Source organism: Gobio gobio, assembly GCF_949357685.1.
Source record: "Gobio gobio genome assembly, chromosome: 23".
In the NCBI taxonomy this organism is placed as follows: Eukaryota; Metazoa; Chordata; class Actinopteri; order Cypriniformes; family Gobionidae; genus Gobio; species Gobio gobio.
Genome location: NC_137119.1, coordinates 20,015,131 through 20,031,358, shown reverse-complemented (window position 1 = coordinate 20,031,358; position 16,228 = coordinate 20,015,131). Strand labels below are relative to the sequence as shown.

Below are 16,228 nucleotides of genomic sequence, written 5' to 3'. Positions count from 1 at the left end.
GAATAGTTAACTGTGATAATGTAACTCTCAAGTGTGCTGCGCAAATGTTTCTTAGTCCTCAAATATCGTTCAGTTATACAAATGTATAAAACTATTGCAAAGCAGTACCACCCTTTAATTTATTTTGGAATATTTTAGAGACAATTTTAAAAAGTTAAACGAGTGTTGTATGTACATTTTTTGCAAAAAGTAACAGAAAAAATAGGCATACTGACAAAAAGTTCATAGATTTTTCAGTGTAACTTTTCATTATTAAAACCCCCCCAAATAAAACAGAAAGAAATGCAGTCACTCATTGTTTTTAATAAGATATTCATTATTCATCAGAAAATATAAAGCTGAAAGAAGAATATATTTTTTGCACATAAGACATAAAAATATATACAAGCATACAGAAATATAACATACAAGTCATTTCAGAATGGTTCTAGAAAACAGGAATTTCTTATTTACATTTGAAGGAAAGCAAAAATGTTTTGTATCATTTTTGTAATTGTCTTCAAGTAGTTGTTTAAAAATTATTTCTCACCTGAGCATAAATGTTCTCAGGCACAACACTGATGGCTTTTGGTTTTTTGTATATCATGTGGACCTGAGCATATACTACATCTGAACCTTTTTCATGGTTGTCTTCTTCGGTTGAGTCTGTCCCTGTATTGTGGTCGATCTCAGTCGTGCAATGATCATCAGAGATCTTGTCCTGGTTGGTCACGGCGAGGACATTATCATAGGTGGAATTCCTGTCAATAATTTCATCCTGTGCCTAAAAAATGTAACAAAAATATTTGGTGTATATATATCAGCATTTTAATCATGACAACTAGGAATAGTTAATGGATATGACAGTGTTAATGTATTTGGCCTTAGCTGACTAGATCTGCCATAGAGTATGTATGTTCTTGCTATTGCCAATAGATACATGCTACTGCTGCATGAATAGACACATAAATCCACAGCACAGTGGTCTCAACCTCAGTTCCTGGAGGGCTATAGCCCTGTGGAGTTTGGCTTTCAGAGGGACTCTGATAGTGTGCAGCAGGACCCGCTTAATGCGAACACTATCCACCTTATTTTGAACATAAAAGCAGACATGACCATTTCTAAATTGAATGTGCCTGGCTTCCTGTGTCATCTTCCAGTTAATTTTAGCTGTACAAAACTTGCATAGCAATGACAATGATCTATAAAAAACGTTGTGGTTGTTTGTGCAGTGGTGGAAACTGACTGGTGTTTGAGGAAGTTCACAAACCTGATTAAAGGAAACTTTTTCTCCAACATTGTCTCCCCTGTGTGTTTTTGTCCTGGTCCTGTGAGAGGAAATAAATAATTAAATTGAAAACTTGACTGTGCGTGGCTTAAGTTCTTTAAAGGATTAGTTCACTTCAAAATGATAATTTACTCACCACAATGTCACCCAAGATATTCATGTCTTTCTTTCTTCAGTCAAAAATAAATGAAGTTTTTTGAGGAAAACATTTCAGACTTTTTCTCCATATAATGGACTTCAATGGCAACCAAAATGATGAAGGTCCAAATCAATGCAGTTTCAAAGGGATTTTAAGTGCTTCAGATGCTCTGCACGATTCCAGCTTAGGAGTAGGGTCTTGTCTAGCTAAACGATCTGTCATTTTCTAAAATAAAATAAAAATGTATATACTTTTTAAACACAATTGTTCATCTTGTGCCAGGCATTACATAATCACATTGGACAGGTCACGCTAGATGTAGGTGGAAGTACCGGCCCATAGTCTTCGCACCATTCGCATGTTGACTTTGTAAACAATGGGGCGGTACTTCCGCCTACGCCCAGTGTGACCTTTCCAACGTGATTACGTAATGCCTGGCGCGTCGCAGACCAGCACAAGATGAACAATTGTGGTTAAAAAGTAGATGCATCTTTTTTTTTTTTTTTTAAATGAACGATCGTTTCAATGATAAGACTCTATTCCTCAGCTGGGATCGTACAGAGCCCTTTGAAACTGCATTGATTTGGACCTTCAACATTTTGGTTGCCATTGAAATACATTATATAGAGAAAAATCCTGAAATGTTTTCCTCAAAAAACTTAATTTATTTTCCACTGAAGAAAGAAAGACATGAACATCTTGGATGAGATGGGGTGAGTAAATTATCAGGAAATTTTCTTTTTGAAGTGAACTAATCCTTATATGATCATGAAGTCAAACACTATCAACTCATATGTTCTTCTAACTGTTACTGAGGCTTAAATTAACACAAGCACAATGCTGAGTACATTCAAAATGACATCAGCGATGATTGATTAACTGAAAATATAACTAATTTTACCTTGCAAAAAAGCCAAGAGCAGAGAGCGTGAGCACTGCCACAATTCCTCCCACACAACCAGCAATCAAAGACATAGAGTGTCCATCTTGACCTATAGCATGTGAAACACTTGTAACTGGACCAGGACATTGTATTTCAGATAATCTTCATTGCTTTAGATCTGTAAATTACCTTGTTCTTTACATTTAGACTGTAACTCACCTTCAACCGTGAGCTGGATCTCTGCTGATGACTGACTGTCATGTTTATTTTGTGCAATGCAGAAGTACGATCCTGTATTATTACGAGTTGCAACAAAAGTAATCTTCTTTCCCCAAGCTATTGGTATCTCCTGTTCACATTTGTACCAGGTGTAGTTCATTTCATTTGATGGACTGGCTTTGCTTTTGCAGGTGAAAGTCACATTAGTGCCAACGGAGACTAAAGCAGATGGATTGATGATGATTTGAGTTTCTTTTGGAGGAACTTTGACAGAAACACAAGCACATAAATAGGAAGCCCAGTAAAACACGCGCATTAGACATTTCTGGGTAGTTAAACATCTATTCTATGTTTAAGCAGCTTTTTGCAATAAATACTTAAGTCTCTTACAATAGACTCGTAGCATCACAGTGGTCTTCACAGTCGAGTCTTCAGATGTTTTTCTTGGATATGTAGCAGTGCAGGAGATGTTTTTTCTGTGATCCATGTATGAAGCTTTGAAGGTCACGTGTGAAAACACTGACTGGGTTTTATCAGGTTTCTCCTGTAACTGTGTTGTAATGTTGGCAGATTCAGGGATGTTGGACCAGGATACTGTAGGATGTTGTTCGGGGCAGGGGGCTTCAGCAGAGCAGCTCAGAACGACTGTTGTGTTCTCCATCACAGAGAGTTTAACATTGGGTTTAAGTTCAGGAGGTTGTGGTGAATCTACAGAAATAATTGTAGTTCATTATTAAGAAACTGTTCTTAGTGATGTTGGATAATTAGTTAATAAAATTTATGTATTTATTAAATTGATCAAGTGACTTACAAGTGAAAGAAAACTTAAGAACCTGTATGTTAAAGACAGTGGAAATGACATTTACCTATGACAGTGATTCTCACAGTCTCTGTTGAATCATCTGTATCGGGGTTAAACGTTGCTCTGAACACATATGGCTCCATATCCAGTCTGAAGTAGTAGCGATCTGAATGATTCTTCATGATATTATAGAAGACAGTTGTGCAGTTCCTTTCACTGAGATTTCCAGTCATCTGTATGTCACTAAATCCTCTAATGATGTTTTTACTGCTATTAAAAGCAATAAAGTAATCTCTCTCAGCAACCTCTGATTTATTTTTCAGCCAGATCCCATAAAAAGATTTTGTCTTGTTACGCTTGTCCTCAAAAGAGATATTGAATGTGCAAGGAATCTGCACACAATAGCCTATCAGAGCTGTCACTGTCTGAGGCATCACCGCAGAGTAGTTTTTATCATCAGCTGAAAAACACATCAGTGCATTATGAGGTAAAGGTCTTTAAGGGACAGTCCACACAAAAAGGAAAATTCGGAAAAATCCCACCCTCTCAATTACAAATCCTCATGTTCTTCCAAATCTGTGTAACTATTTTTCTAACATAAATATTTTCAAGATTTTTTTTCATGCTGCCCTTGCATACAACAAAAGTGTACACTGACATAGGAAAGTCAAGCTCCAAAAAGCTCCAAAAAAAGCACCATAAAAGTAATTACGACATACGGTGACCATTGCTTCCACATACATATTATTTTTTTCACTCAATTATGTCGTAATAACGAGATGTTGTATCGATTTAACTACATCTTTTCTCATAAGAACGAGATCTTATGTCGTTAAAACGACATCTTTTCTCGTAATAACGAGATCTTATGTTGAAAAACGACATAATTTTCTCGTAATAACGAGATGTTATTTTGTTAAAACAACATATTTTTCTCGTTAAAACTACATATATTTTCTCCTAATAAGGGCATGTGTTGTATAGTGATGTGTACAAAATATGCCTGTATCCACATTAGAGAATTTATTTAGCCCATGCCTTTGTCACACTTGTTTGAAAAGCAGAAGCAAGCTCAGCGTAAAATAGGCTCATCCGCTGCCTGTATCCGTGGCAGTGCCCATAGCACAAAATTGCTGTAATTTATTGATATAGCCTATAGTTCTTTAGCCTGACGTCGTCATACTCAATTCTAGTCAGAATATGAGTCTGATACTGCTCCGTTGGGCTGTGATCATGGGGCGTGTTTCAACCGAACCAGGAAAGACCTCAATTGGATAGACCTACAACCAATCAGAGCAACGGAGCGACGCATAACGTTAGTTATCAAATGTCAACAGAACTCAAATGCACTGTGTTGCCATGTCCGCGGGTTGAAGCGACCCCAATTATGTGATATACAGACCCAGGAATGCGATTTTTAACTGCCAGCCATGCCAAAATAACACATATTTTACCCCCCAAATGCCTTTTTTTCCCGGAGAACCCCCCCTGGAAAGCTATCGGGCTTGTTTTTGGCTAGTTTTGAGGAACGTTAGCAATTGGGCGGGTTTTGTTGTAAAAACTTGGCAACCCTGTAACCTGCACGCACGCTGGAATAAAACTGCCTTCACGTGCTCTCTGAATTATTGTAAATACGAGTTTCCTGGGTAAACATTGCACATGAACGCCCTCACATTTTGAAACTTGAATGCAATGCGCTCGTAATCACAACTTCAGAAGTCAGAATCATCACATTTCCGATAGCACGTGAAGGCAGCATAAGTAGCCTAACGTTAGAAGAAAAATATGAGTGTAAACGATCTTTGCCGGTTTTGTAAAAAAAAGGATACACAGAGTTTACTTACCAACACGATCATCATTTCTGAGAGAAATAGTAAAGGTGAATGTGCATATACGAACAAGTTCTCCGTTTAGGATTAGAACAAACTCAACCCAAGCGCCTTTGATGACGTAGATGATTACGTTACTGTTGATCATCTGTCCATCATCGTCTAAAGCCCGCCCTGACAATTTCATTGGTCCGAATAGTTTCTGTTCGGGCATAATTACTCCTCTATGGAGAAAGTCCAGACCGAACTGTAGACCGAGTAAAAATGTTGTGGGCGGGGCTAAGTTCGGCTGGCATCCAGGCTAATAGTTCTTAACAGTCATGATGTGTAACAGGTGTCATGCATCGCTCAGCCTCAGTGGCGTAACTTTAACCTAGTAATGACAGACCCCGGTGCAGCCACAAATATCATAACTTTCTATAGGCCTACTGTAATTAAGACATATATTCAAGAAATGTATTAAAAACAGAAAGACTCTATAATTTCAGCCTTACTCAAAGGCCGTGGAAACATGGCCGGTGGGTTTGTTATGCCATTCCCGGCGTTCTTGGTTTGCTTCTTATTTATTAAATATACAGGCAATTAGATGAAACCTTGATTAAAATTAAAATACAATTTATAGAAAACGAAATTCTTTAAAGAAAGACTTACTACAAAACCAAACTCAATAAAAATCATGTCTGACCCCACTCCATGTATCCAGACATATTGCGCGTCTTATAGCCTATCTTACTCATGCCGACGAAAGCGCCGGCGCATTATTTCCATTATGACAGCTGAAACAACTTACAAGTTTTTTTTTACCACTTCGTTATTTTGGCTTGGAATTTCGTTTGTTGGAAATATGAACTGAATTTAGAAATACTTTTGAAATTAAAAACTTTGCGTTTAATAAACAAAAAATATTTTTTGAGAGTGCATGCAAAATAATCTGTTCCCTGAATCCATGGCATTTGTTTGTTATTGTGAGTTTACACAAATAAAAGTAGACCGTTTATAGTTTATAATTATGTCTTGAACTTATCTGTATGGCTAAAAATGACAGAGTATTGTGATATATTCATTGTCATAAAGGAAAAAATGCTGTCACTTTCGTCGGACAGAGGGTTAAAGAAAACGTAGCCTATTTAGTTTCATAGTTAGGCTATGTTTAAATATTAGCCTATTATATTCTTTTTTTAATTTCATATGCTGATTATGAAAAGTGAGCAGCATGAGTAAGACACGTAATATGTCTGGAGACTTGGAATGGGGTCAGACATGATTTTTATTGAATTTTATTTTGTAGAAAGTCTTTCTTTAAAGTGAATTTCGTTTTCTATAAATTGTATTTTAATTTTGATCAAGGTTTCATCTAATTGCCTGTATATTTAATAAATAAGAAGCAAACCAAGAACGCCAGGAATGGCCTTTGAGTAATGCTGCGTTCACACCAAATGCGAATAGAGCGTCAAAATCGCGTCTACCATGTCTAGTTGGACGATTGAACATTTTGAATCTATAATTTGTTGTCTGCCAAATCGTTTTGACTGCAGGGCAAAGAGAAGTTTCATAACTTTTTTTTTAGGATATTTAAATACATGCAGTGAAGATAATGACCACATTTGTGTGGCTATTAATGTTTAATAGCCTATATTTTTTAATGAAAAGAGGCAGAGTGGTGTTTTATGACATATTTCTCCTGCAGCGCCTTGAATGCGTGTCTATTTCGCTTCAAACGCTCGATTTATACACATGTCCAATTCACTGTGGACGCACAAATGGATTCAAAATGTTCAAGCGTCCAACTAGACGCAGTAGACACGATATTCACGTTCGGTGTGAACACAGCCTAAGGCTGAAACTACCGTCTTTCTGTTTTTAATACATTTTTTGAATATATGTCTTAAAGCTACACTATGTAACTTTTCCGTACTCTAGAGGTCGCCTGTTCAAAACAAAGGCGTAGTTTGATGACGCCACGTTTGAGCGCAGAATCTCGGGACATGTGGTCTTCACCTCACAGCCGGTGGGAAACAGTCAGGATAGGACTCGGGCAGAAATCATGTTCATGGATGCGATTATTAACATTACTGTAGTCTGAAGCAGAGCAGGAGCGAGTGTTGTGGAGCTGAGCAAGGCCGCAGGAGCGATTGAAGAGCGGAACTGTTATTATGGCATAGTCGCTGGCGGGACTTTTATTATGACACGGTTGCCGGCGGCACTTCCTCTTCTCCAGTGCTGAGTGTGAGGTAACGCAGCTCTGTTTATCGTATTAGATATATCTGAGTGTGTTGAAAAGGAAGTTATAACGTTCGCTCGGCGGCTGCTATGACACTTGTTCACACTGCAGTGAGAGTAAAGTGTTTCACTGAATAAAACCGGAGACCGAGGGTGACGCAGATATGACGCAATCGACAGGCGACTCCCTCACACGCATAGCTCACACGTCCCGGCTCCTTGGTTAAAATAGCAATTTTCTCACGATTTACAAATAGTTGAAAACATTTGGGATATTCTAAGTACTCAACTGAACAAAATATATAACACTGGCCTAGTGGTTTCTGGATGTTTTACTCCAAAAATCCTACATAGTTCACCTTTAATTACAATAGGCCTATAGATAGTTATGATATTTGTGGCTGCACCGGGGTCCATCATCACTAGGTTAAAGTTACGCCACTGAGGCTAATCATGATCGATCCATGGCACCTGTTACACATGGCTGTTAAGAACTATAGGCTATATCAATAAATTACAACAATTTCGTGCTATGGGCACTGCCACTGATACAGGCAGCGGACGAGCCTATTTTACGCTGAGTTTACTTCTGCTTTTCAAACAAGTGTGACAAAGGTATGGCCTAAATAAATTCTCTAATGTGGATACAGGCATATTTTGTACACATCACTGTACAACACATGCCCTTATTAGGAGAAAATATATGTAATTTCAACAAGAAAAATGTGTCGTTTTAACTACATAAGATCTCGTTATTACGAGAAAATGATGTCGTTTTTATGACATAAAATCTCGTTATAACGAGAAAAGATGATGTTAAAACGACATAAGATCTCGTTATTACGACATAATTGAGTGGAACAAATAATATGTATGTGGCAGCAATGCGTCACCGTAATGACATACTGTATATGACTTGTGCCCAGTTTTTAAAGTCTTCTGCAGCCATATGATAGCTTTATCTGATGAACAGATAAAAATTGGTAATCTTTGCTCGATACATTTTCTTGTCTTTTTGCCAATCACATGTCTGCTCACTATTTTTTCCTCTTTTGTCGTCATATCATTATCATAACCACATTAGTGGTTCTGCTGGTAAATGTGATTATTTAAAAAAATTACAAAAATAATAAACTGAGTGTAATATGGACCAACCTGAGTGAGTGTGTAGAAACACAGAGATGATGATGATGATGAATGACATGATCTGGAACACAGACATCACTGGAGCTATGACACAAACAGGAAATAAACTACATATACTTGTGTGCCAAAAACCCCATAGCATATTGCCCTAATGAAAAAGAAGAATAAGTTGAGTTCATTTTATGAGGTAAACTTAAGTAATGTTCAAGTATACATTTTTAAGTAGGCCCTATACTTTATGTAGTAAGTATACTAATACCAATGTAGGCTACTAGTAGTAAACTTGTAAGATTACCATTTCAATACTGCTTGGGGCTAAATTGGCTAACTTTTTAGTATATACAAGTTTAAAGGTGCACTGTGTAAATTTTGGTGGCATCTAGTGGTGAGGTTGTGAATTACAATTGCACCCGCTCCCCCTCTCCCTCCCTTTCGAAGCACATGAAGGTGGAGAAGTTACGGTGACCGACACAGGACAAAACTCACGTCGTCTGAGAGAGCAGAGAGTAGCTAGCGCTCTATAGAGCAGTTTTGTCTGTTTAGGCGCAGGGTGTCCAACCCTGGTCCTGGAGGGCTACCACCCTGCAGATTTTAGCTCCAACCTGAATCAAACACCTGAATCAGCTAATCATGGTGTTCAGGGCTGCTTGATAATTACAGACAGGTGTGCTGGAGCAGGGTTGGAACTGAAATCTGCAGGAGGGTAGCCCTCCAGGAGCAGGGTTGGACACCCCTGGTAGGGCTATAAACATGACTGTGCAAAATGGCGATTTCATTGTAAGGAGACCCACGGTGTATGTAGATAGAAATGGCTCATTCTTAGGTAATAAAAACATAATGGTTCATTATGTAAGGTCTTTATACTCAATGAAAACATAGTTATGTATATTATATTGCATTTCTGTCAAAAGATCCTCATAAATACAACACACTGCACCTTTAAAGTGTATAACAATAGTAAACTTGAACAATTAGTTCACAACTAAGTTTCTCATTTGTACTGCTTCTGTACTACAAGTGAAATGAAGCTTATGCGCAAGTTCTGGCAGGAAGATTCAATGTTACGTCACTTATCACATTCAGACCTATCCAATCAAGTCATAATTCTCAGAGTATAAAAGATCGGTAATTAACACATGTCTGAGTTCACAGATGCTGACGCCAGCATTGCCTCCATCCTCCCCACCACCACCAGGTCGGTCCCTATCTATACCTCCCGGGGGTCGGCTGCTCCCCTGCCTTCATCTTCAGGCAGGAAATGCAGAGTCCGTTACCCTCGTGACGGGGCCTACGCCAAAGAACCTCTAATTTAATACTTGCTGGTCTGCTAATAAACTTGTGGTGTTATCATACTTTATCTGGTCTCCCGAGTCTTCATGGTAGAACTTAAATATACTAGTAGTTTGGAATTGTAATACTTGCAGGCTAGTAGCCTACATTTTTTAGTTTATGAAAGTACACTTTGAAGTATACTCTCTAAAATCTAAGTAGTTTTATATATACTGCAAGTATACTTGCAAGTTTTATTTAAGTGAACATAGCATCATACTTATTTATATATATATATATAATTCTATGTATTTATTCTTTTTGCACTTTAAGTAAAGTAATATCATTCAGTAATATTATAGGCAGTTTTGATTTATATGCTGTTTAAAATTGATGATCGTGTTGTTTTACATTTGCATAAGCAATCTTGTATCACTTGTTTCTGCTTTTATCCAGAGATGCTGTGCTTTTTCAGAAGATGACAGATGTGTAATAGCGTCCCTACCATATAACAGTGAAAACAGGGATAGACAGAAAACTCAGTCAATGGCGGGGAAAGATTAAAGTAGATTTGACATCAATTCCTATGTACACTAGCAGTGGACTACACAAAAATGAATATACTCAGAACGCAGAACAAACAATGTAAGTTTATAAGACAGTATGTAAAACTATGCGAGGAAAAATTATTTACTAATAAGCTACTCAGTCAACTACAAGCCAAGTATACGAAGAATACTTATACTTTTAAATATATCTCGATCAAAAGATTGAGTACATGTATAGTCCAAATATATTTTGACCCAAATATATTTAGTCAGTATGTAAAAAGTAGACTGAAAGTACACTTTCTTATTTTTTAGTTTAAAGGAAGTATACTAATAGCACACTTCTTTTTCATAAGGGTCTGTCCACAACTGTAAACAATTACATTTTCAGCTTGTGTGTTAATACAGTGTTTAACTAAAGAGATATGACGAGAGTTATAGTCACTGCAGACTCTCCCATCACTGATTAAATAAGTGTTGTCATGACCGTATTGTTGTTTACAATTAAAAATGTCAGTTCACAAGAGAGAAGCCTTACCTCAGAGCAGTGCAGAAGTCTGTCTTCCTCTATGTGAGATCTGTTAAACACTTAGTGAGGTAATGCACTCTTGACAATTTCCAAGCAGCACTACATGACGAGATATTACCAATCTGCCTTTGTTCATTCAGCACTTAAATGTTTGTCATTTGTTCAAAGAGGGTGGAAACATAACACAAAAATATGCAGATAGACTCAAATACAATAATAATGTTTATTAATCAGAATACATCATTATTGGAAATAGGGTCATATCAAACAAGGAAAGGCAATGCATGATTTTTTTAAATATTATTGATAAATGTTAGCATTTACACACTCATTCATTGCTTATTGTGTACCCTGTTTTTGCTAACTTTTTGTCTGTCCTTATCAATAAATCTAACCATAACTATACTATAACTAACTAACCATGACACATCTATTGAATGCAGAGGAGCTGCTGTGCTTATTGTGACTGGTGCACAAGACTGCACTTAAACCCACAAATTTACACACTATTTAGGGGAAACGTACCTATTAAGCTCACCAAAGTCTATATTGAGACATTTTAGTGCACAGGGTATTGTTTTCAGTACAAGAAGTTATGTTAAAATAAAATATTAATCTCTCACACAATAATATTTCATTTTAAATGACAAAAGCATTTCAATTAAGATGTTCATCATTAAATGCAAAAAATCTGGCTGTGCTTAATGGGTACATGTTTGTACCCTTTAAGCACACCCCTGTTGCCATTAAGCTCACAACATTGTCTTTGACTGTGAGGCAAGTAGCCTGCTGAATATCGGTTTATTTGAGACTTTCTCCAGTTCATGTGCAATGAAAGTGATCGCTCCCCGTGCCTCATGTCACGATTTTTGTCACATTTGCTTTTTGTTTATTAAATCCAGGCAATTGTCTGACGAAACTTAATTATTCGATTAAAATTAAGGTCATTATTAAAATCACTTTACAGAAAGGCTTTCTAGAAAACAAAACTTAATGTTAAACAAAATATAATAACCACCAAAACTCTTTCTGACCCACTTGCATCTTTCACTTTTCATAATCAGATGAAATTAAAAAATAAAAGTATAAATTAAGTATAAAACAAGTATTGTAGGCTACAGTACAGAGACATATCATGTCTGAGCGGGATTTGAGCGAGCTGTTTTACCGGTGAGGGTTCAGAAGCACTAGCATAGAGCGGATTATTGAGCTGAGCATCAGACCGGTCCGCTTCGAGGCTCGGCCTCATAGTGTGTCGGGCCGGGCTCAGACACAACGTGCACGGGCTCGGGTAGGGACGGGCTTGATTTTTTTGAGCCCAATCTAAGCTCTAATGTGTTTGTCAAATAGGAAATGTAAATGTGAAGTGAATATGTGTTCTCGTTTCAAATGCATTGATCAATAAGCTTGTGTCGACTGTACCTATATATATGTGCAGCTTCCTTTCTGTGTGTTGCAGAGGGAGCATGTGTATCCCTGAGGGAGGGGTTCTGGCAGACCAATCACAGCACTTGCCGTCCGCGTAGAATTGACGCGTTGTTACATTTTTGGAGAGGTGCGCATCAGGGTACGTCGTAGACTACATGTGCAATACACAGCCTACGACGTAGCTACGCCGTACACTCGGCGCAGAAGTATAAATTGGGCTTAATGTGGTCCGCGCTAGGCTGTCCGTTCGGTGGCACTACGCGCTAGCAAATAAGTAGGGTAATCCCTGCGATGTTGAGCCGCGCCGATGATATGTCTGAGCTGCGCAAGCTCTGTAAGTGCGCCATTTCGTCCCACTTTAGATGTGAATGGCTTCCAGTACACTTTAGGTATTCCTTTTCGAGTGAAATTTGTTCTCATCAACTACTGAAATCTTTTCTCATTTCAGTAATGTGTATGAATGAATTTCACTAAGGTTGATCCACATTTTTCATTTTACTAGTGTAGTGGACAGCACATTCCAGGGCCCAGTTTATGGCTGGGCCCTTCTCTGCCCATAACAGTGGACAAAGGTTAGCTACATTTTGATTGGATCTTGGTGGACTAACACAAACAAACAGTCCAACGCCATCAGATAAAGCTGCTAGGACAACAGCCAGACACCTCTTATGCTGCGTTCACACCAAACGCGAATAGAGCGTCAGGAGTGAGTTATTTCAATGTTAAGTCAATAGAAAGGCGCGTTGACACGCGTCTGGAGGTCCTGCAGCGTGATAGACGCAAATTGAGTGTCTTGTGCGATACGCGCGAGTATTACTTTTTGTCTATTCACTCGTTTGAAGCGAATTCGCGTCTGATGGCCGAGTTGAAAAATTTTAACTTTGCCGTGAATTTGCGCCGCGTTAAACAATCAGGAGCCTGCTTGCTGCTATCACGTTGTAAAGTGACGTGATGAGAAACCCCCCATAATTTAAAAATACTACTATTATGTCACAAAATTTAGTTTTTAGACTTTTTCAGGAGAGAATGTAGTTGTTTAATGCTCAAATCTGTGGTTTATTTATAAAGAGAGCGCCTATTTTAAAAAAAATAATCTTGAGAGTTGTGAGATTCAGTCGATAACCCTGGCGAGAGCAGCCTTTCCTCGGCTAGTCCTTCTGACGTTTGCCGCTGGCTCTGGTGTCCTGTAGTGGTTTGTCTTGTGTAGATCTAACGGGCGATCTTTGGTGTCATTAATCTATAATTTGTTGTCTGCCAAATCGTTTTGACTGAGGGCAAAGAGAAGTTTCATAACTTAATTTTTTTAGGATATTTAAATATACATGCAGTGAAGATAATTTAGGAGTTGCCTGGACCACATTTGTGTGGCTATTAATGATTAATGCATTTTTTTATGAAAATGAAAAGTGGCAGAGTGGTGTTTTATGACATTTTCTCCTGGAACGCGTTGAACGCGCGTCTATTTCGCTTCAAACGCTCGATTTATACGCGTGTCCAATTTTGCTGTGGATGCGCAAATGGATTCAAAATGTTCAAGCGTCCAACCAGACGCGGTAGACACGATTTTGATGCTCTATTCGCGTTTGGGGTGAACGCAGCGTCAGAGTGCAAGAAGAAGACCTCTGGTACCAAGCACAGGAAGGACAGGACTTCTTATTGGTCCACATGCAGTTTCTGCCCTTCACCCACCTAAAGACTAATCCCTAATGTCCTGGTCTGTGACTGCCATAAAAATTCCTCAGGACCTCAGCAGAAGTGGGTGAAACAAAGAAAGACCACAATGATCCATCCAAATCCATTCATAACTATGTTTGAAAACCTTAAGACTGATGTAAACTACACACATCCATTTCATACTTATTCAGAGAAATATGTATTTTCAGTGACAGCTATTTGTAATGCAACATCTTACACAGATTCAGCTGTTAAGGAACCCATTATGGTTGGTGTGTATTTGTTTAGAATATTGGCAAGGGTATTCGGATGGTGGTTTCGAAAGTGAGAAATGCATTGGTAAACTGTAAAGACACTTTAAAGACTTCTAACTCTGTAGAGTATGCAAATGAGTTCCACAGGGGAAAGAAGGATGTGCCACACTGTGTGCCCCCTCTGATGCCAGCAGCAAATTGCAACACTGGAATGGAGAAGCACCAAATTGCAATCTCCTCCTCGTCGGAAAGGGATAAAGGTACCCTTTCAACAGACACTCCTTGTTCTGGGTTTCTCCTTGAGATAGACAAACAGTTCACTAAGTTCTGAGTCTGTCCACCAAGGATGAGACATATCAGATACACCGTAACATTCTGAGCCTCTGGTTCATCCAGAGAGACAACAAAAGATCCAAGGATCTGAGTCTATAGCTGGTGAGGCAGCAACAGATATGACCACATTCTGAGCCTCCAGCCTGTGAGGAAAGAGACATTAACAAACACTAAATTCCGAGTTTTAGTCTAGCGAGACAGTGACAATACCGCACGTCCTGAGTCTCCATGCCAGAGAGACAAATGTATGTATATAAAGTTCTGAGTGTCTGGCCCAGAGAAGCAGAAGACACAAAGAGACATTTGCAACAATGTTAAGCTCAGGAGAGCAAACCTTCACTTCAATGTTCGTTCGTCTGCGTGTTCCAGATTAAGGACCTTCTGCACCTACTTCAGGGCCTCATCTGCATGTTACAGATTTTAGGACCCTTTGGTGCCCCAGGAGATCAGTATCCCACAGATCTTCGTGTTCAAGGCTGTTGAAACGGATTCCAGCTCCTTTCCCCACTGCATTGTCACCCAGCACAATCAGTGGAAGAAGTCACCGCCATCGGACTGCTTACTCAACCACGTGGAACGTAAACATCACTTAACCAAACCTCTTTCCAGAGACCTTGGCATTGTTGTATATTATCAGTATATGATTTTCTAATTTACATTAGTAACATTAGTAACATAACGGTAATATAACGGATGCTAGCTAATAACAAATAATCTTTCGTAATCTTTAGAAAATAATTCTTGGCCCGAAGCCGAAGAATAATAAAACACTTGGCTGAAGCCGAATACCGAATGCCTTTTTTCTATTTTATTTTATTTTTTTCATTTATTTTGCCAATTTCTTCACCATTGCATAAATTGACTTTTTTACCATTTTGTCTTGCTTTTAAAAAAATAAATAAATACAAAACTACAATTTAAAAATATTTATTTAACACATTAAATAAAGCAGACATTATACAAACAAAGCACAATATAACTTTAAAAAAATAAATAAAATAAAAATATTTTTATTTGGCCATCTTATCTTATCTTTGGCAATTTTGTTTGTTTGTTCATGAGAGGTTTTGCAAGCCTGTATAACTCAGCACTGAATAAAAACTCTGGCGGTTTGAGTGGACTCTGACTAACTTAAAACATAGGCTGTTGGCCAATTGGTTGCGTACAAGAGATCAACAGCTATGTCACCGCTGCAGAAACACGTTGTAAATGGACACATTTGACGTTCTACAGACACAAATATGCACTGGAGCTTTTGCCAATATATTATTATTACAGTATCAACTGAGAGTTCTCATGCTTGCATTTGAGGGTGCTTAGACAATTCAGCAGAACAGTGTCTGCAAACAGCAATTTATGTGTCTTTCTCAGACACTTTCAAGCCTTCTTTAAGCCTTGTTTCTACTCGACGCGTCGCACTCACATAATCAAAAACCTCATTGTTCGGTAAAATTTATTCGGCCTTTTCACTTCTTTGGCCGAACACCGAGAGTGAAATTTTTGCTATCTTCGGACAAATAATTTCGGTTGCCGAACATTTGGTGCATCCCTAACGATTCTCAATATTATCACTGTTTTGTTAAAATGAGATGAAAGTGTTCGAAAATAACTGATGCACACAGTGAAAACATTTCAACAAGTTTCTATATTTGAAAATCAACCAACAAATAAAACAAGCGGCTCTATGC

General features: G+C 38.2%; 1 protein-coding gene across 1 annotated transcript; it reads right to left on the bottom strand.

The window, feature by feature from the left end:
• Positions 1-284: 284 nt before the first annotated feature.
• Positions 285-10,895, bottom strand: LOC307119874 (B-cell receptor CD22-like). The gene is made up of 8 exons (XM_079806578.1): positions 10,861-10,895; positions 8,515-8,589; positions 3,375-3,770; positions 2,899-3,216; positions 2,509-2,772; positions 2,308-2,398; positions 1,250-1,307; positions 285-763 (listed from the first exon to the last, which is right to left on the bottom strand). Exons 2-8 carry the CDS (start codon positions 8,579-8,581, stop codon positions 512-514), a joined length of 1,446 nt encoding a protein of 481 aa, XP_079662704.1. The 5' UTR covers positions 8,582-8,589; positions 10,861-10,895; the 3' UTR covers positions 285-511.
• Between the last annotated feature and the right edge of the window lie 5,333 nt (positions 10,896-16,228).

Excerpts from the sequence above, each read along its gene's own strand:
- LOC307119874 (XM_079806578.1), bottom strand. The coding sequence starts at position 8,581 with ATGTCTGTGTTCCAGATCATGTCATTCATCATCATCATCATCTCTGTG. Across the intron at positions 2,399-2,508 it reads GATCCAGCTCACGGTTGAAG|GTCAAGATGGACACTCTATG; the intron begins GTGAGTTACAGT and ends CACATGCTATAG. Across the intron at positions 764-1,249 it reads AAAAAGTTTCCTTTAATCAG|GCACAGGATGAAATTATTGA; the intron begins GTTTGTGAACTT and ends TACATTTTTTAG.